Source organism: Mirounga leonina, unplaced genomic scaffold, assembly GCF_011800145.1.
Source record: "Mirounga leonina isolate KUSES-001 unplaced genomic scaffold, KU_Mleo_1.0 Mir_94, whole genome shotgun sequence".
Lineage (NCBI taxonomy): Eukaryota > Metazoa > Chordata > Mammalia > Carnivora > Phocidae > Mirounga > Mirounga leonina.
In genome coordinates, this window is record NW_023270855.1 from 55,859,921 (window position 1) to 55,880,288 (window position 20,368).

General features: G+C 59.0%; 1 protein-coding gene and 1 non-coding gene across 2 annotated transcripts; both read right to left on the reverse strand.

Annotated features, from left to right (window-relative positions):
* Positions 1-4,964: 4,964 nt before the first annotated feature.
* Positions 4,965-5,098, reverse strand: LOC118006136. The gene has a single exon (XR_004677966.1). It is a non-coding gene; the product is annotated as a small nucleolar RNA SNORA31 (small nucleolar RNA).
* A 652-nt stretch (positions 5,099-5,750) lies between these two features.
* Positions 5,751-19,278, reverse strand: YJU2 (YJU2 splicing factor homolog). The gene is made up of 8 exons (XM_034996875.1): positions 19,174-19,278; positions 17,352-17,452; positions 15,784-15,928; positions 13,345-13,479; positions 10,901-11,082; positions 10,136-10,259; positions 7,531-7,681; positions 5,751-7,347 (listed from the first exon to the last, which is right to left on the reverse strand). Exons 1-8 carry the CDS (start codon positions 19,195-19,197, stop codon positions 7,235-7,237), a joined length of 975 nt encoding a protein of 324 aa, XP_034852766.1. The 5' UTR covers positions 19,198-19,278; the 3' UTR covers positions 5,751-7,234.
* Positions 19,279-20,368: the final 1,090 nt, after the last annotated feature.

Genomic DNA, 20,368 nt, shown 5'->3' on the forward strand with positions numbered 1-20,368 from the left:
GCCGCCCGCGGGGGCCCCCAACCCCGGCTCAGCCCGGACGCCTGGGTCCTCAGCGCAGCGGGCCGGCTCCCCCGGGGCGCGGGCGCCGCGCGCAAAGTTGGGCCGCGGGGACGGTGACCTCCGCGCGGCGCCTCCTTTGTTGCGCTCCTCTCCGCTCCGGGGGGACCCCGGGTCCCGCGGCCCCCGGCCCGGCCGCCTCGATCCGGCCCCAGCCACCTGCACAAAGGGAAATAAAACCTCCTGCAATCCCCCTTCACGCTTTCGGAGAGACTTTCCCCGCCGCGGCCGGGAGGTGGGACTTTGGGGGGGGCGCGCAGGCGGACGCCCCAGCCCCTACCGGCCCCCGGCCGCGTCCCGGGCTGCGACGTCAAGGCTTCCCCGCCTCCCCCTCCGCGGCTTCCCCCGCCCCCTCCGCTCCCCCTGCACCCCCCTCGGAGGTGCCTGAGACCTTCAGCTGCTCTGGGAAGGGAAGGGAGGGGAGGCGCTGCCCGCCGAGGGAGGGGGGTGCGGGGCGGGAGGCGCGGGGCCGAGGCCGCGGCAGCTGGACACTGACCCGGAGGAGCGCGGCTGGCAGGAGCGAGCGAGGAGCGCGGGGGGTGGGAGCGGACGGGGCCGGCCTTGCTCAGGAGAGCGAGAGGTGCAGAGGCGGGGAGCAGCGGGGAGAGCGAGGCGAGGTGGAAATTGGCTGGGGAATGGGGGTCTGGATGCGACCGCGAGAGGGGGTGAAACTGACCAGCAGATGGGGTGAGAGCGACCACTGTTGAGGGTTGAAATTGAACCAGTCTCTGGCGGCGCAACTGACCAGCAGATCGTTCCAGAGGTCACTGGCTAAAATTGATGTTGATGCAGCTGAAGGAAGCGGGGAGGCAACGGGAGGGAGGGAGGTCTGGCGTCCCCTTCCCAAGAGGACTCTTCTCTGCAATCCCGCCCCGCCCAGGGGACTAATTGCAGCATGGGGGAAGGGGGCTGGGGCAGCTGGCCTTGGGAAGGGAGATGGTATCAGTGCCCGGCGCGTCCTCAGCATCTGTCCCTTTGTGGCTTCTGGGGGTGGAGTCAAGGAGGGGGGACAGAAATGAGAGGGGTCTCGCCTGGCCAGGCTGCCTGTTGGCGCTGAAGCTGTCTGGGGGCGAGGACACTAAGAGGTTTGGGGTAAGGGAAGCAAAGAGGTGTGCTGGCCAATTCCAGAGCAAACACGGTTTTTCTTTCATCCTAAGGGGGCTTGTTCAGCTCCCCCTAATACTGAAGTAAGAGAGGGGTGATCGGGAAGAATGGGGCTGCAGATTCCCTTCTCCCAGTGCCCCACCCCCCCGACCCCAGGGTGGGCTTGTGCCTGTGGCTTGGAGGGGAGGGAAACCCAGACGGAAGTCAGAGCTGATACTGGTGGGAAAATGCCCCTGGGGAAGAACAGTGGGTCGGGGCCATGTCTATGCTGTCTGTGCCTTGCTTTCCTGGTTTCTAACAGGAAACCCCCAGAGAGCTCAAGGAAGGATCGCCAGAAGGGAGTTATTTTTTCCCATAGGGAAACTGAGGCACAGAGACGGGGAGGACTTGCTCAGAGCCACCCCACAGCTCACGTCTGCCTGCACGTCCCGATGTGGCCTGGCTGGGGTGGCACTGGAGACCCACTAGAGTGTCTTCATGGGATCAGCGTTTCTCCGCCTCTGCCCCACTGTTAGCCCCATTTTCCAGGCGACGACACTGAGGTCCAGAGCTGAGCAGACAAAGCCCCTCACCGCAGCAGGGGCTTCCATATGTCCTCTCCCCAGCTTTGGCCGTGTCGCCCACATGAACCTGTTGAACTCGGTCCTCCTCCTGCAGTGCCTCCATGCCCCCCCCCCCCCCCCCCCCCCGATCAGCGACAAGACAGCGTCCCTGGGGACTGCTGGGGAGCACGGCAGGTAATTGTCCTGTTTTCTGTCAGCCCCAAGGCAATTCCCGGCTCAGGGATGAGCTGTTGACAGATCTCATCAAATCTGAGCCCTCTCCCTGGCGGATAAATAGGAGACGTCTGAGGTATAAATATTTCAAAGGGGCCTTCTAATTACAGGGTGTGTCAGGAATAGCAATTAGAGGCCCCGGAGGCAGAATCAAGCGGCGTTTGACTTTCCTGCGCTTCTGAGCTGGCTTCTCCTGGGGCTGTCCGCCCCCCCCCCCCCAAGAAGAGGAGCCGTCAAAGGGTTCCGGGAGGAGAGAGGAGCGGGAGATGATGGATAAGGAGAGTCAGGCTGGGGGGCTGGCGACCTTGCGGTGTGCCCTTGAACCTCAGGAACTCGGGTTTCTGCGTGTTGATGGGCAGCGGGGGGGGCGGGGGCACTGCGCGGACGAAGGCGAGCAGGTGGGGTGGTCTAGGGGTCCTAGGCTGAGGCTTCCTCCCTCCCCCCAACCCCCATGGTTCGAGAGGCAGTGTATCAGGGCCATCTCCTGGGTGCAGCTCAGTTTCCGGAATCCCAGCTCTCCTGACCTTGGGTGGTGACCCGGGCTGTTTTCCCATCTCTGAGATGGGAGAAGAACAGCTAACCTCCACTGAGCGCTTCTGGGCGCTGTTCGGAGCATCTTTTGTTGTTGTTTTTGTTTTGTTTTGTTTTGTTTTTTGAGATACAATTCACATGCCCAACAATTTACCCACTTGAAGTGTGCATTTCAGTTTGAGAATGTTCACAAGATCATGCAACCATCACCATTCATTTCAGAACATTTTCATCACCCCAACAAGAAACCCCATCCCTATGGGCACTCTCTATTCTCCCCACTTCTCCCGCACCTGGCACCTCTAATCCGCTTTCTGTCTCTCTGGGTGGGCCTGTTCTGGACCTTTCACATAAATGGAATCACACCCTATGTCGCTTTTTGTGTCTGGTTCTCTCACTGAGCATCGTGTTTCCAAGGTCCATCCACGTGTGTGTGTATGTGTGAGCGCCCCATTCCCTTTATGGCCCAATAATATTCTATTGCATGGCACACAGTAGGTGCTCAATATATGCTTTAGGTGGGTGGGACCTTAAGAAGGAGCCAGTTGGGGTCCCTTGGGGGGGGGAGGCTGTGCCTGCCTTCTCTGTCCCTTCATCCTTGTCTCATGGAACAGCCAGTCTGGAGGGGGGATGGGAGCCAAGGCACCAGGATAAGAAGGGATGGCTCATGGTGGGGCCTAAATAATCTGATGGAGGAGATGTAGCCCTGTGCTAGGAGCTCCTACTCTGATAGGAGAAACAGTCTTTGCTCTAAGAAGCTCCTAGACACACCCTTGCCTTTTAAAACTTGCAGTTTGATGGAAGAGGCATGGTCTTGACCTCAGAAGCCTCAGTCTGATGGAGGAGATAAGTATATGCCTCAATAGCCTCCCAGTCTGATAGGGGAGGCATGATTCTACCCTCTGAAGCATTCGATCTGATGGAGGTGGCATGGCTCTGATTTCAGGGGTTTCCAGTCTGATTCGAGACATGGCCCTCCTTTTAGGTGCCCCTAGTCTAATGGAGGAGACAAGAGCCTATCCTTAGGAGTCCCTGTCTGATAGGGCAGGCATGGTCCAGCCTTCAAGGACACTAGTCTGATGGAGGAGACATAGCTCTGTCGTCATGAGTGCCCAATCTGATGGGAGAGGCATGGCCCAGCCCCTGGAGGCTCTGTCGGCAAGAGTTGCAGTGGACTGTGGTCATTAAAGGTGTAGCCTCAGAACCTTGCAATGGCAAACCCAGGTCCTGTCCCTCACTCACTCTGAGACCTTGGCCAAGGAGCTTCCTGCCTCTGTAAAATTGGGCAGTATCACGGCATGTACCCGAGGGAGTGAGCGGCAAGTTTTGGTGTAGAGGGAGCTTGGTGCAGAGCCTGGCATGCAGTTAGAGCCTGGGAAATGGGGCAGCGGCCCCTGTCTCTTTGTGAAGCCCAGGCTCAGGCCAAGTGGGCTCTAGGAGGAGGGCAGGCCACCCCGACAAGTCCCTCTGCTGTGCGGCGGCCCTCAGGGGGATTGATGGAGATTCTGGGTGAGGCCTGACAGCTCCCCAGGATGACAGACATGGAGCGTGCCGGGGGTGGGGGGAGATGGGGGTTGTCAGCAGTGACTGGGGAAGGGCAGGCTCCAGAGAGTGGGAGGGGGCCCAGGGGAGGAGGGGGAGAGTAAGGGGGTGGAGGCCCTGGAGGATCAGCGTGCACGCGTGCACACACACACACACACACACACACACACTCGAGACCCTGATGTGTCGCTACCCCTCTGCTCACTTGCTAGACCCTGGGAACCCCCACCAGGAACTGGGGCCAAGAGAACGGCTCCCAGGTCATAGGAGGGGAGAATGAAGCATAAAAGCCTGTGGGGAGATAAGACTAAGACAGTTTCAGTGAGTTCCACTTAGTTCCCACTAAGTGCCTGGATGATTTCAGGTGCTGGGGCTACCCTCATCACACAGCTACCCTCGTAAAGCTCACAGTTGACCAGGGTGGGGTGGGGTGGGGGTCTGGCAGGTAGACCCTCGGCTGGCCTCCAGTGACCCTGACCTGCTGGGGGTCACAGCCACGTGTAATCCCTTTCCTTTGAATGTGGCCAGACCTGTGGCTTGCTTCCAACCAGCGGGACATGGCAAAGGTGACGGGATGCCACTTCTCGCAGACTCCTGTTGTGCTGGCTTTAGGAAGCCATCCTTCAGAGGGCCATGTAGGCCAGCAGCTGAGGGCGGCCTCTGGCTAAGAGCCCGTGAGGAACTGCCAACAGACAAGTGAGTGAGCTTGGAAGTGGATCCGGCCCCAGATGGGCCTTCAGATGAGACCACAGCCCTGGCCCACGTCTCAAGGGAAGCTGCAAGACCCTGAGGCAGAGAACCTGGCAAAGCCGCACCCAGACTCCTGTGTTTGCCGCTGGGAACTTCTGAGAGATCTCGTTATGCGGGGGTAGCTAATACTGGGGGTGGTGGGCAAGACACACACCTCATGATGGCGCCCCTCCCAACCACCTCACCCTGTTTTCTTTTTTTTTTCCGTGTACTCCCCCATTCAATCTTGACTGCCATAATGAGACAGACAGAAAGCACGAGGACACTTTTTTCTTGCATCTCTAGTGGAAACCTTAGCAGCAGACAGGAACTGCTCCAGGTCTGTCAAACGGATGCATACCTCACCCTGTTTTCATCCAGAGCAATCACGGCCTCCAGTGCGTTTGCTTCACTTCATAGCTTATTATTGTTTTTAGATACATTCACGATCTTCTCCCCCATCTTCCAAACGCAACATCACCATTACAAGGGGGAACCGTTTTTTGCTTTTTTTTTCTTTAGGGTATTATCGTCGTAAGTTTTCCTTCAGTGTTGTAGCCCCAGTGCCTCAAACAGCTCTGGGCACAAAGTAGGTGCTCAATAAAATAAAATAATGTGTAATAAATAGGTATTATATAAATTATGTGTAATTCATACATTTTATATATAAACCATATCAACATTATATACATTATAAATTTTACAATATGTATTACACATATAAATTTTATACATATTTTATTTTAATATATGTTTTGTATATAAATCCTATCCTTTTTTTTTTTAGCAAGCAACTTGCTTTGGGAAACTCAAACGAGTGAATCTGCACAGCTCAGCACAGGTCAGGCAAGCGGCAAGGACTTCTCGAACGTCAGCTGTTTCCCTCACTGAGCGGATCCCGTGTGCCTCATCCCGTGCCATGCTGAGGAGAGCACAGCTTGGGGTGAGGGGGTGTCGGCACCTTTCCCGGGGGCCGTGGGGAGCAGGAAGGGCAGAGCTGGGCGACCCAGGCGGGGGGCAGACAACCTTTCTCTATCAGGGACCCGACGGTGAGCCCGTTGGCTCCGTCACTGCAGAGCGCAGCGGCCACGCGTTACACGCAAACGGGCACGTCGCCGTGCCAACAAAACTTGGTTCACAAACTAGGCTGTGGGCCGGCTTTGGTCCACCAACCGTAGCTTGCTCATCTGTGTTTTAGAACGGAGTTCATAATCTTTAGTAAAGAAGAGTTAACAGATGGCACGCACACACGGTGACAAGCGACAAGAGCTCAGGGAACAGTCTGCAAGAAGGGATCAGAGTGAACGGGGGCCCCACGCCTCATCTCTTCCACAAGCGCTTCTTCGGCTGGATGCTTTCCTCTGGCCGCCGGTCTGAACAGACTCCTTGCAGGCACCGTGTGCGACCCTGACTCTGACCTTGGGGAAAAGAGGCCGCGGTGTGCTGGCCCCCCTGCACGCGGCACCGATTCACAGCCCCTCCACCATCAGCGTTTCAGAACCAGGGCCCCGGGGCCTGTCTTCAAGGCCGGGAGCTGCGAGGTGAGGACCCGGGGGCCTGGCTGGATCCCAGTCCGCTTCTTCCAGTCCTACTTAAGCACAGAAATCATTGCAGGAAAGTGGATCCCCAAAGTGGGGGCTTCTCATCTCCCAAACTCTGATAGCAAGAAGCACAAAGCCTCATTACCAAATGCCAAACAAATGTGAGTGTGCTTGAGAGAGAGAGAGAGAGGAGGGCTGAGGCTGGCGACCCCGGGAGGGGGGGAGCAGAGCTGGGGGGGCATGTGCTGAAGGAGTCTGGCGGGAGCATAAAACCTTCAACGAGAAAACTGTGAAGTGGGAGAAAATTATACCGGAGTTGAAGTCTGGCAACCTTGAAAGAACGTGAGCCTCAGAATCGATTTCCTGGTCACGTGACCAACGACATACTGGCGATCTACTGCTACATAACAAATTCTCCCCAAACACCCACTAATCAACGAGCCTTTACCACCTCACAGCTTGCGAGAACCAGAGGCCAGATTGGCCACATTGTGTGGTTCCGTGGCCGCCCCCAGAAGCTGGCGGAACAGGGGCCCAGGCCAGACAGTGGTTCCTTTCATTGGCTCGCGGGTTTTGTGGCCGGAGGGGGCAGCGCTAATAAGGGGTGGGTGTGTTCTCCTGCGTGCCTCCCCCCAAACACGGCCGAGCCCTTGCGGCTGTCAAAGGGACAACCATGAGGCCTGCCGGGAGCTGAGCACTGTTCCAGGGAGGCCACAGCCCCGAATGGAGGGCCAGGAGGGCGGCACCGTGAGCTGGGGACCCCGAGGTCCCCAAGGGCCAGCAGGTGGGGGGACAGGAGAACCCGAGTCGGCCAAAGCCCTCGCTGGCCCTGCCGCCTCAGAGGACGTCGGGGTTTGTCCAGTCATGCGTGGCTCTGGTTGGTGCCAAGGCATCCTGCCCCACCGTCAGCTGAAGCTGGACACGGGACCTTGACCTGGGGAAGGGCCTGGGGTCTCAGTTGCTGCCGCTGCTGTCCTCGCTGTCCGAATAGGCCCCCAGCTGGCTCAGGGAGGAGGCGCCGGGCGCCCAGGGTGCAGGGTCGGCTGGCTTCCCGCTCTGCACGGGGCCTGGTGAGAGGCGAGAGCTAGCCTACGCGGCTTCGACCCCACACCCTGGTTCGGGGCACACCACCCCCTCTCCCCACCACTCAGAGGATTCCCCCAAGCTGCAAGGCCACACTGGGGGCGCTGCTGCCACCTGGTGGCCGCCCAAGGCGCTGCACCCCGGTCCCAGGACCCCAGGGCACCTACCCTGGGTGGTGGGTGATGGTGCCAGGCCCTCCTGGGCGCTGCAACCCAGGTCTGTTCTCTTCACCACGACTAGGCCTGACAGCTGGGGCCTGCTGCCAAGGGTGCCAACACTCCGCTCCCAGCTCTCCGCCTTCCTCTTGGCTTTTGGGGCCTGAGAGTGAGGGGGGACATGAGTGGGTGACTGGCCCAAAGGCCACCTTCTCCAGCCTCCCTGCACTTAACACGTCCTAAAATCACACCACGCCTTCTCCCCTCCGTGCATTTACCGACGCCATTCCCAACACTTGCAATGCCCCCTTTCCTGTAAGGCATTTGGTGAACTCCTACTCACCCTTCAATACCCAGCCCAAGTATCAGCTCCTCTGGGAAACCTTTCTTTACAGTTCAGGCTCAAGTGATCAAGTGAGTGCTGCATGTCCACGCTCCCTGTGCCCTCCACTACCTTAGTACGTACCCCCCATCTTTGCTGGGGGTTCCTGTCGCGTTCATGACTGGGTCCCCAGGGCCACAAACAACTCCTGGCATGAAGATGCTCTATCAACGTTTGATGGAATGAGGAAAAATGGAGGCCCCCACTTTGGGGACTTGTGAAGGGAAGGCAGAGAGGGGCTCAGCCCCACCTCCAGCCCTTCAACTGTACAGGAAAGGACCCCTTTTATCTGTTTTCTGTTGAAATAGAGGAACGAGAACGCCCTGGATTCAGGAGGTCCTGTCTGAGCTAGGAGCTGGAGCTGCAGGGGCGTGACGGACAGGGTGCTGCCTTCTCGGGGCCCACCATCCGAGGGATGAGGAAGAACGGACAAGCAAACAGATCAACAGGACAAAGTCTGTGCTGACAAGTGGTGGGACACAAAGACAGACATCAGTGTGGCGTGACAGCGCGAGGGAACAGTGGCCAGTCGATAAGGCGGTCAGGGCAGGTCTCCTCAGAGAGGGGACTGTGGGCTGACATCAGAACGAGGAGGAGTTAACAAGCGGAGACGTGAGGGACAATGCTCCAGGTGGCGGACTGGGCTTGGCACATGCAAGGGGGCTGGTTCGGCTGGAGCTGGGACCCGCGAGTGCTGCCCGGGGCAGACATGGTCCAGTGGGGTGTGAGGAGAGGCCAGCGATCCCAGCTGCAGCTTTCTGAGCCGAATCACGCAGCCCCCGGCGTTAGCCCTTGTGAGCCCCTCCCCAAGCCTGTGTCCCTCGGATGCACACGCTGCCACTAAATGAAACCACGGACACGGACGCAGGCGCCACAGGCGCGGAAGGCGATGGGCTCCCGTAAGCGTCACGGTGAGCGTTTGGGAAGTCTCAGCAGAGCCGTATTGCGCAAAACTAAACAAAAGGTCTGTCATCAAACTAGGTGCGAGGAAGACACCTGGAACAGACGTGGGGGCAGCAAAGAAACACAGATTGCTTTCACAGTGGCTCCGATCTCGTTCCACGTGAAAGAAAAAAAAGGAAATTTTAGACAACTCTGGGAGCGGTTTATGCAAGAAAGAGTGTGAGACCCGTCACCAGGGGACGGATCCTCAAAGAAAACGCTCTGGTTCTGTGTTGGAGAGTAACGGATGGGCGTGCACGACCCCCAGGGCCATTCTCTCTGCGGACAGTCCTGGGAGCCCCACGGGAACATGGCTGCGCCCCAGAAGGACTACACTTCCCATCCTCCCTTGCAGCAGGATGTGCTCAGGTGGCTCGACTCTGACCAGCGGGATGTGCGCAGCTGGATGTGTGGGACCGAGGGTACAGCGCCCCGAACGCCCGCCTCCCCTGCCGGGCCCTCGCCCCGGGCTAGGATGTGAAGGTGCTACTGAGACAGCACGCAGGGAGGGCAGCCCCCCAGGCCAGCAGAACCGCCAGGAGGAAGCCTGGGCCCGACGCCGTTCGGGGTGGCCGGGCACAACTTTCCAACAGAGAAGTAACCTCCGTGCGGTCGCAACCGTGTGACTCTGGGTCTCACCCAGTGGCTGAACCTGCATCTCGCTAGCACCGACCACGAAGACGTCGGAGTTAAAATAAAACGTGTCTGGGTGACTACTATTTATCGCCTCCCGCCTCCGCCCCTGACTGCGATGAACACGCCAGCGTGGCCCTGGCCCCCGGGGATGAGACGCTGTGCTGGAAAGTCCACCCGCCAAATCCGCCTCCCTCCCTGTGCCGCAGCCCCCAGGTCCCCCGCGGCTCACCAGTCGGGCTGCCTCTGACGCTGAGCTGCGGGGCTCTGGCGGGGACCCCTCTCACCCCCACCCTGGCCGGAAGCTGTGACCCCAGGGCTGGGACCGACGCTCCAGGAGAGCAGACGGAGAAGCTGGAAAGAGCCTGGGTCCCCGAGCGCTGGGAGCAGCACGGCCTGCAAGTCCTGGCGGTCACCCCAGGGCTATGACGGGGACCGAGAAATACACACCTGTGTTCCTAAGTCTCCAAGTTTGGGGGTCTGCTCGTCTCAGCGGCTGAGCAGAGGCCGGTAAACTGCAGCCCTGCACGCCTGCCACCGTTTTCGGAGACAAGGTTGTCCCGGCACACGGCCGGGCCCCGCTGACTCACAGTTGGTCTCCGGCACGGCCGGGCTCCCCCTCTGCTGCCCTGAGAGCACTGGGGGGAGGGGCGCACTCACCTCATCCAGGATGGCGGTGGGCTTGGGCCGGAGGGCCAGCCGTGGTGCGGCGGGAGCAGGCGCGTCCTCCTCCGAATCGGAGTCCTCCAGCAGCCGGCGTCTGCGCGCCTCCTCCACCAAGGCCCTGTGGGATGGTACGCGTGCCTGCGATCCCCCGCCCGGCTCGCCAAGCCCCCCGACAGCAGTGAGCGGGGCAGGGAGGGGCACCCAAACTCCTCGCAATCCTCTCGGTCCACAGAGGGCGGCAGTCCGCCTCAGCTGGGACCCCGGCTGGGTGACTCGGTCGGGGCCACGCCTGGAGCTCCCCACATGCAGACTCCTCTCCCGGCTATTCGCCACCCCGCCCACCCGCTGGTTCCGCCGGAGCCCCTACTATGCGCCCAGCCCCGTTCCAGGCCCTGGGAACGCAGAAGCCAAACCAAGCCCCCGTCCAGATTCTGGAGGAGGGAGGGAGAGAGGGAGGCAATGAACCAGGAGATGGGTGAAGCGGCGCGAAGGTTCCAGGGTGGACAGTGCCGTGCAGAAAGTGTGAACGCAGCAGGCCTGGGCGAATCATCAAACCCGGGGGGTGCTGTCGGTGGCCCCGACACAGACGCCATGGGAGAAAGTGAGACGGGGGGCGCGTGGGGAAGGCCTCCTGCAGCAGGGACACTTGAGGGGGCCACGGAAGATCTGGAAGGCGGGTGTTGCAGGCGAAGCCCGAGCAAAGGCTGTGAGTGGGTCGAGCCCCTGGGACTCCGGCCCGGGCCCGCGCGGCCCACTCACGCCGCCTCCCGCTCGTCCTCCTCCCGCTCCTGCTCCTCCCGCTGCTCCTCTGACAGGCGGTGCTGCTGCAACATGGCCTCGAAGTCCACGTGCGCCTGCCGCTGGTTCAGGTCCTTGAGCTCCTGCAGGTTCTCCAGAACCTCCATCTCCAGCTTCGAGTCCTTGGTCCGGTTCTCCAGCACCTGGCGGGCAGGACCCAGGCTGAGCGTGCGGGGCCGCCGCCCCTCCGTGCAGCTGCTGGGGCTGAGGGGGGGCAGCGCCCGCCAGGGGAGGAGCACCCGCCAGGGGAGGAGCGCCCACGCCTGCCTGCGCCCACTGCGCCTGCTCAGGGGCCTCCTGCCCGGTCCCCCTGCTGCCCCCATTTCCCAGCTCAGAGCACCCAGGCTTGGGGACGGGGAGTGGTCTCCTGAGGCCCCAGGGTTGGACGTCCACCCAGCTCCTTCATGAAATAAAAGGAAAAACACAGATGAGGGGCCTGGCTGGCTGTTAGGGGAACGCGCGACTCTTGATCTCCGGGTCGTGAGTTCGAGCCCCATGTCGGGTGTGCAGCTACTTAAAAAAAGATAATAGGAACAAAGATGAAAGACAACTGTTACACGCCAGGCCCCAGGCTGACACACTGCCAAGCGTAAGCTTGTTTCATCTCTGCGACGCTGCAGAGGAACCAGGCCAGCCCGGGTGTCCGAGGCGTGGGTGGGGAGCCTGCGTCAGCCGCTTCTGGGCTGAGACCCTGTACAAAGGGGAGCAGCAGGCCCGAGGTTTTGAATATGCGCCCCCCAACTCTCTGATGCTCCTCCCCTGAAAAAGCAGAGCTTCATTCCCCTTCCCGTGAGTGCGGGCTGGACTCTGACCCAGTCCAGCGAGCCACTCTGAGAGTGAGCCCTAAAAGGCCTCCTCACTGCTCCTCTGGATCACTGGCTCTGGGGAGGCCAGCGCCATGTCCTGCAGGGTGCAGAGGCCCCCGTGGCAGGGGCGTGGCCAACTGAGCCTTCACAAGATGCAGCCTGGCCTGCAGCTTGACTTGGGCCCTCCTGAGAGACCCCAGGCCTGGGCGCCTGGGTGGCTCAGTTGGTTAAGCAACTGCCTTCAGCTCAGGTCATGATCCCGGGGTCCTGGGATCGAGTCCCGCATCAGGCTCCCGGCTCGGTGGGGAGTCTGCTTCTCCCTCTCCCACTCCCCCTGCTTGTGTTCCTGCTCTCGCTGTCTCTGTCGCTGTCAAATAAATAAATAAAATCTTTAAAAAAAAAAAAAAAAAAAAAAAGAGAGACCCCAGGCCTGAACACCCAGCTCAGCTCCCTGGGCCTCCTGACCCCCAGAAACTGGAGGATCAGAGGTGTTTGTTAAGTTGCGGTTTTGGGGTACCTAATTAGGCCGTAAGCCCCTGTGGCCATGTGGGCGGTCCACGATGGACATGACCACGCAGGTGGCTCTGGGCACATGCTGCCTCTGCGGAGCCTGCCTCCCTCCCTGCTGCTCCACTTGCCACGGAACACCCTGTGTCAGGCCCGACGGAAGAGGCCAGCGGGAGATGACGATTTGTTTGAAGAGGACCAATCAGAGTTTCAACACTCAGGGATTCCTGCCTATGTGCCGGGCCCTGTCCCCAAAGTTTCACATGTACAAACTCACTTAAGCCCCACCACAACCTCTGAGGCTGGTCTTCAATCCCATTTGACACACCAGGATGCCGAGGCACAGAGAGTCCAAGTGCCTTGCCCAAGGTCACACAGCCAGGAAACATTCAAGAGAACATTTCCTTCCATACTTCTAGTCTTCACAGCCACTGGTCATGGGCGTCTTCTTTGCAAACTGGGGGATAGCCGGCCGCAGGAAGCACCCTACATTCTCAAGTCCAACTTCCTGCCTCCTGATATTCATTTCCTCTGGCTGCATGACAATCTGCCACCATCTCAATGGCTTAACACCATAGGGACCTCGCTGTCCCCTGGCTGGTGTGGGTCAGGAGCCCAGTGCGGTGCGGCTGGGTTCTCCGACAAGGCTTCCACAGGCTGAAATCAGGGGCCGGTGGTCTCATCCGAGGCCCGGCCTCGCTCGGACTGCTGGCAGAATTCTGTTCCTTGTGGTTGTGGGACTGAGGTCCCCGCTTTCTTGCTGGCTGTTGACGGGGACCCCCACTGCTCCCTGCCATGCAGGCCCCCACTCCAGGCCTGCTCCTTCACATCGCTAATGTCCTCTAGACCCAGATGAAGGGCTCAGGTGAGAGATCTGGCCCGTTGGATAACCTCCCTTTCCTGACGTCGACCGTGACCCAACCTAACAACCTGATCGCAGGAGTGAGATCCTTGTATGCGCACTCCCAGGGCTACACGGGGTGTGTGACCAGGAGGCAGGGCTCCCGGGGCCACCTTGGAGCTCTGCCCACCCCACTTCCCTGCCTGGGGGCCGAGGCAGGAAGAGGTGCACGTAGGCAGCTCCCGGCTCACCTTCATGGGGTTGTTCAGCTCCTCGTCCTCCCGCTCCTTCTGCATCCTCTTCTCCTCCTCCTCCAGGAGCTTCTCCGCCTGGAAGTTCCGTGTGGCTCCGTGCTCCATGGTGTAGTCTGTGTTCTCGGGGTCTGTCTGGAAGGGAGAATGGGCAGACGTCAGTCCTATGTCCCTGAGCATCAAGAGCTCCTGCTAGCCGGCAGCCAGCAGCCTGGGACACCTCCTCTCCATGCCTCACTCCTGCTCATGCCTTTCCTTGTCTTTTTTTTTTTCTTGTTTAAGATTTATTTATTTTAGAGACAGAGCGAGCCTGAGCTAGAGGGGAGAGAGAGAATCTCAAACAGACTCCCTGCTGAGTGCCGAGCCCGACATGGAGCCTGACACGGGGCTCGATCTCATGACCCTGAGATCAGGACCTGAGCTGAAACCAAGAGTTGGACACTCAGCCACTGCGCCCCCCAGGCAGCCCCCCTTTACTTGTCAAATGCCTGGGTCAAACGCTACTTTCTAGTGTTCCTGTCCTCTTTCACGAAATGCCAAACTCCACAGCATGGATCTTCAGACCCCTCTGCACCTGCCTGCTGCCGCCCTCCGTGAATACAAGTCTCTGGGCCTTTGCACGTGTCCTGCCTTCCTGTCTGCTCTGTGCATGTGTGCATGTGTGTGTGCTCACGTGTGCATCTGTTCACGATTTTCCATACTTATAAATCACGTATCAAGTACATACACAGCATGCTCCTACACGCATTTCTAGGATGGAGAGGGGAAATATAAGCTGGCATCTTGGATGAGACCCTGGAGCAGAAAGACAGCATCAGGGAAAACACGGAAACCCACGTCGTGTGTGGAACGTGGCTAACGGTAACGTTCGGTGTCGGTTTCTTGCTGCGACAGAGATGGCGGCACTGCCGGCGTGGAGGATGCGGGCGGGAGGGGAAGCGGGCGAGGGGCCGGCGCGACCCTCTGTGCCAGCTCTGCAGCTTTGCCGTGTGTCCGGAAGTACTGTGTCCAGGCACGGGGCTGGCTGGGCAGGGGGAGCGGCAGGTGGATTTCCGGCGCCGGCCCCGCAGCTCCGTCTGAGCTCTGCTTCTACCACGCTGGAGCGTGATTGAGCGTGAAGTGGAAGGGGCCCCGTCACACACCACGGTGTGGGGGAGCCCGGAACCACACCAGGACACAAGCGCAAGGACAGAGCGCGTGGCGCCACTCACGGAAAACATCTGCAACGGGGGGCGCCTGGGTGGCTCAGTCGTTAAGCGTCTGCCTTCGGCTCAGGGCATGATCCCAGGGTGCTGGGATCGAGCCCCGCATCGGGCTCCCTGCTCAGCGGGAAGCCTGCTTCTCCCTCTCCCACTCCCCCTGCTTGTGTTCCCTCTCTCGCTGTGTCTCTCTCTGTCAAATAAATAAAATCTTAAAAAAAAAAACATCTGCAACGGGCAGGCCCCCAGACGGAGAGCAGACGGGTGGCTCCCAGGGCGGGGGCGGGCACAATGGGGACCGACCGCTAACGGTTATGGGGCTCATTTCGGGGGTGGTGGAAATTTCCTGGAATTGGGCACAGGGTCAGTTTAGTCCACCGTGAATACACTAAACACCACCGGGTCATGCACTGTAAAAGGTGAACTGCAGGATATCTGAATCACATCTCACTACAGCTGTTGTTTAAAAAGTACTCCAAATGGGGGCACCCGGGTGGCGCAGTCGGTTGAGCATCCGACTCTTGACTTCGGCTCAGGTCGTGATCTCCAGGCGGTGAGATCGAGCCCCGCGCTGGGCTCGCGGTCAGTGGGGAGTCTGCTTGAGAGTCTCTCTCCCTCTGCCCCTCCCCCGCAGCCTGTGAGTGCACGTGCTTGCTCTCTCTCAAATAAATAATCTTAAAAAGAAAAAAGTAGGGCGCCTGGGTGGCTCAGTTGGTTGAGCGACTGCCTTCGGCTCGGGTCATGATCCTGGAGTCCCGGGATCGAGTCCCACGTCGGGCTCCCTGCTCAGCGGGGAGTCTGCTTCTCTCTCTGACCCTCCCCCCTCTCATGCTCTCTATCTCATTCTCTCTCTCAAATAAATAAATAAAATCTTCAAAAAAAACAATAATAATAATTTAAAAAGAAAAAAGTAATCAAAACATGTAATTCTTTCAATGTACTCTTTTTATACCCAAAGGGAAGAGCGTTTGGTAGAAAGAAACTCCAACAGAACGTAAGGTCCTCGGCCGTTCCCCCAAATTCTCAACACAGTCGTGGCTGTGACCGTGACTGGCTGCCACGTCACGGTGCAGTCTGTTCCCTGAATCCTATGTCACGGAACATCCGAGCCTTTGTACATAATGCTGCCGGGAACAAGTCTGTCTCCTGGGGGCAGGGTGAAACAGGAGCTCCGTGGAGGGAGAGGACAGGAGCAGGGAGCCCCCGGGGGAAGGACCAGCCCGACTGGGCTGGTGTCTACCTTGAAGGTGATCTCTGCCAGGCATCGTGTGCACTTGATGTAGAAGCGGAAGATGGGCAGGCCCAGGTAGGCCTCGTTCTGCACTGTCTCCTTCCGCGCGTTGAACTTCTTGCCCTTGTAGATGTACTCTCCGCACGTCTTACACCTGTGGGGCAGGACAGAGGGACTCAAGCCATCACGGCACCCTGGTGCCTACTGGTGGGACGCTGGCATTCTGGCAGATGGCTGCTGGCATACCTCACGGGACAGGGAGCTCCCCCATTCCCGAGGCAGACTGCCTCAGATGCCCCCCACCTGGCGCGCTCTTCTGACTGTGTGCCTGGACCTTGGCCCCGGGGTCCCCTTCCGGGAAAGCGCCCAGACGACCCAGACCTGCTGAGACTCGCCTGTCACACACTTGCAGCAGCGTGTTCCCCACAGCGTCCTCCCTGCCCCGCCTAGGCCCTGGCACACAGCAGGTGCCTGAAAGGATAGCTGAGTTTTATTTTATTTTATTTTATTTTTATTTTTTTTTAATATTTTTATTTATTTATTTGACAGAGAGAGACACAGCGAGAGAGGGAACACAAGCAGGGGGAGGGTCAGAGGCAGAAGCAAGCTCCTTGCTGAGCAGGGAGCCCGATGCGGGACTCGATCCCGGGACTCCAGGATCATGACCTGAGCCAAAGGCAGTCGCTTAACCGACTGAGCCACCCAGGCGCCCCGATAGCTGAGTTTTAAAAATAAATGGATGAAGGAGAGAGAGAAACAGACCAATGATATGCAAAAACACACTGAGTTTCAGAGAACAAGGTGTCTGACGATCGGGTGTATCCGACTTCAATTTGCTAAAACGTGAAAAAGCGTGACGCTCCAAACTGGTAAGACACGATAATTGTGAAGGGGTACAAAGGACAAGATCTGGGGATGGTGAGGGAGAGGGAATCATGGAAGGGGTCAGGCAGTGGGTCATGAGGGCCTCTCTGTAGGGGATATGGTTTTTTTAAGATTTTATTGAAAAAAGGTTTTTGAAATATATATTTTTAAAGCTTATTATTTTCTAAAAAATTAATCTCCACACCTAACGTGGGGCTTGAACTCACGACCCTGAGATCAAGAGGGTCTACCAACTGAGCCAGCCAGGTGCCCCTGAGAGGGTGAGGTTTAAGCCAAGACCTGAGAGGTGAAGAAGAGCTGGCCAGGTGAGAGCAGAAGGAAGAATGTTCCAGGCAGAAGGGACAGCCTGTGCAAAGGTCCTGCGGTATGAAGAAGTGTGGCTGCTGGAGGCGGTGAATCAGTACACGGGATCCCATCTCTGCACTCACGCTTATTACCCACAATCAAGATCTTGAGGCAGATACTGGCTGGGAGCTCTGAGTCGGGGGGTTAATCCCGATCTGTGAGGAAAGTGAGGGTTGGCACAGTCCCGCACTCACTGGGTCGATGTCTAAGCCTGCACTGGGGACCTGGTCTGAGTGCCAGGGATGAGCCACTCTATGGGGGTGTCAGGCACCGGGTCTGTCTGCCAGGACTGATGTGGGGGGCCACGTGAGGGGCCACGTGGGGGGTCACATGGGGGGGGCACTCACCTCATGTTGAAGGGAGCCATCAACCGCACCACATACTGCCGATCTTTGGGGAGCTTGAGTTTGGGGATCTTTGACGGGTCAAAGTCGGGCGGGTAGTATTTCTGTGGGAAGTGAAAGTGTCAGGGGAGCTGTCTTGGGCACAGGAGCAGGCCAGGAGAAGAGGGAGGAACTGTACCCAGGTCCCCAGGACCACCCCACAGTCTGATGATTTGGTGGGAGGGCTCCTAGGACTCAGCATACACTCGTACTTATGGCTACCACTTACTACGGCAAAAGGACACAGCGACGCATCAGCAAAGGGAAAAGGTATGTCGGAAGGGGCCCGGGAGACAAGGCACAGGCTTCCAGAGTCTTCTCCCCGTGGAATCACACAGGACGTGTTAATTACCCCAGTGAGGAAATACGACCACACACGTGAGATGGTGTCTCCCAGAGCAGCACATAGGGAGCCCAGGGCTTTCACTGAGGGATGGTCACCCGGCCCCTCTGCCTCGCAGCTTCCAATGTTCCAGACCCCAGAAGGACGGCCGGTGCTCAGCATGACCCATGGTGTTCGTACAAAGAGTGTAAGCAAGGGAACCATCCTGAGATTCCAGTTCCCAGATGCCAGCTAAGGTCCAACCTGGCAAGCCAGCCGGGACGGCGGCCTCGGGCCTTCTGTATTAGCTGCTCGGGCACGGGAGTCTGAGCTGGGAGATATGCGGAAGGCAGGTGTGGATCATGGAAAACAGCTTCACTGGACAATCGGAAAATAAAGCAGTTCGTATTCTGAGCACCTACTAGGTGCAGGGCGCTGCTACACGGAACACTTTACAGCCCTTGCCTCACAGAATGCTTGCAGAGCCTCTACGAGGCAGAGCGTGATGTGCCCACGTCACAGAGGAGGAACTGAGTCCCGGAGGGGACACGGCTCTGGGGGAAGCAGCGCGGCCCGGTGATCAGGGGCCTGGGTCCGAGTCCTCCTCTCCCTGGCTATCTCCCTGGGCCTCGGGGTCCTCATCTGAACGGAGGGACCCCGTCCGCCTCCGCAATCTGAGGGGCAGCGCGCTGGCGCAGTATGCACCAGGAAATGATGAGGACAGAGGGCTCCCAGCTGGGCCGTCAGGACGGAAGGTCCTTCGTGGACACGGAGTCCAGCACCTGCCCTGGACTGTGAAGACGCCGGGGATGGATACCTAACTGCTGGTAAGATCAGAGCGCGGAGCCGCAGGGAGTGGCCTCGGCCCGCCGGTGGAAACCTGGGCTCTTGGCCTTACATCCTGGGCTTACACACTCCCAGGCCGGGGAGCTCACTCCCCGCCACGGAGCACACACCCCTCCCGGGGGCTGCGGACGGGGACTCGGAACTCAGGGGCCGCATCCTGCCTTCTGAGCCCCCCCACCGGTTTTCCAACAGAGTCGGGAGAAGCCGAGGCGGCCGGGAGGGTCCCCTGCCAGCGAAGCGGAAGAGCGGAGCAAAGACGAAGCCCCCCGGGCACGCGAACCCCTGGACCCCGGGGGGAGGGGGGCGGGGGCCTCACGGAGCCACGCGCCTGGAGGAGGAGGAGCGAACGGCAATACTGCCACGGCGGACCCGCCCCCAAGGGACGTGACTGGCTAACTCCCTTCGGCACAACCAATCAGGCGAAGAGATGGAGCAAACATGTTAAGCCCCGCCCCGAAGGCCACGGAAGGTGATTGGGAGGTTTCTGAAAGCCCCGCCCCGCGGAAGACCGCTGGAGAAGAGAAAAAGGTTCCAATAGGAGAGCATAGGAAACCCACCGAGGCCGGAGCTCCGAGGTGTCCCGCCCCGGCTAGAAAGCCCTAGTCACCAAATACTTACGTTTAAAACTTTTCGCTCCGACATCTTTGCCTCCTATTTCCCTCACAAGCACGAGAAGGCTGCTTACGCTCGGTGTTTGCCTAACTCCGCTGACCGTCCCTTGTATTTCCGCTAGCGTCACTTCCTCCACTCTATTATTGGTTGGAGGATATCAGGTACCCTTTTCATTGGCTTTGGTCCCCGTCTGTCAAGCGCCGAATCCGGCTCCCTTCCCTTCCGAATTACACCCTCGCTAGTGGGTGACAAAGGTTCCGGAGGTCGGCTGATTTGAAGTTCTGGGGAGGTTCTGCGCCCCCTAGAGGTGAGCAGCAGCTCACAAAAATTCCGTGGTGACGCGCCGTGGCCGCTGCTGGCGACATTCCCTGCTCTTCACTCCTTTCTGGAGCGAACACGGAGGTCGGCGTTGAGTGCTTACTCTGTGTGCTGGGCTGCGGGAAGCCACACGTGTTCCTGTGTCCCGAGCGCGCACCAGGGGACCAGGGACAGCTCCCACGGGCTCATGTCCACAGAGCAGCCTGGACGCCCTCCCCCAGGTTTACCTGGAGTCCCGGGCAGAGACTCATAGACCAGCTCCCGCACCCACCTGCCCTTCACACATGCACGCATCCCCTCCCGCACCCACCTGCCCTGCACATGCACACCAGCTCCCAAACCCACCTGGTGCAACAGAGCAGTGGTGGGTCAGTGGAGAGAAGGGGCCCCTGAGAGGGTGTGTGAGCTTCCTCTGGCTGCTGCGTGGTTACTGCAAGCTCGCTGTCCTAGAACCACACACGTTTATCATCCTATGGTTTGGAGGTCAGGAGTCTAAAGTTGGGGCAGCCGGGTGGCTCAGTTGGTTAGGCATCGGACTCTATCTCAGCTCAGATCATGATCTCAGGGTCGTGATATCGAGCCCTGCGTCAGTGTGGAGCCTGCTTGGAATCCTCCCTCTCCCTCTGTCCTTCCCCTCGTGTGTTCTCTCTCTCTCTCTCTCATTCTCTTTCTCTCAGGGTGGAGGGGAGAGAAGTCTAAAGTGGATGGGAGAGGGCTTCAGGGCGGAATCTGTTTCCCTGCCCTTCCCAGCTTCCGGAGTCCGCCTGCACACCGCAACTCATGGCCTGGTATCCACTCTGGCCTCTGCTTCTGTCGGCCCATCACCTTCCCTCTCTCCCTCTGACCCTTGTCATTAGGCCACCTGGACCATCCAGGATAACCC

Bases quoted from the DNA above. Each gene is read 5' to 3' on its own strand.
- YJU2 (XM_034996875.1), bottom strand. From the start codon at position 19,197: ATGTCGGAGCGAAAAGTTTTAAAC. The intron at 15,929-17,351 runs GTGAGTGCCCCC...CCTGCCCCACAG, and splicing joins ATGGCTCCCTTCAACATGAG to GTGTAAGACGTGCGGAGAGT. The intron at 10,260-10,900 runs GTGAGTGGGCCG...ACCATCCCACAG, and splicing joins GAGGACGAGCGGGAGGCGGC to GGCCTTGGTGGAGGAGGCGC.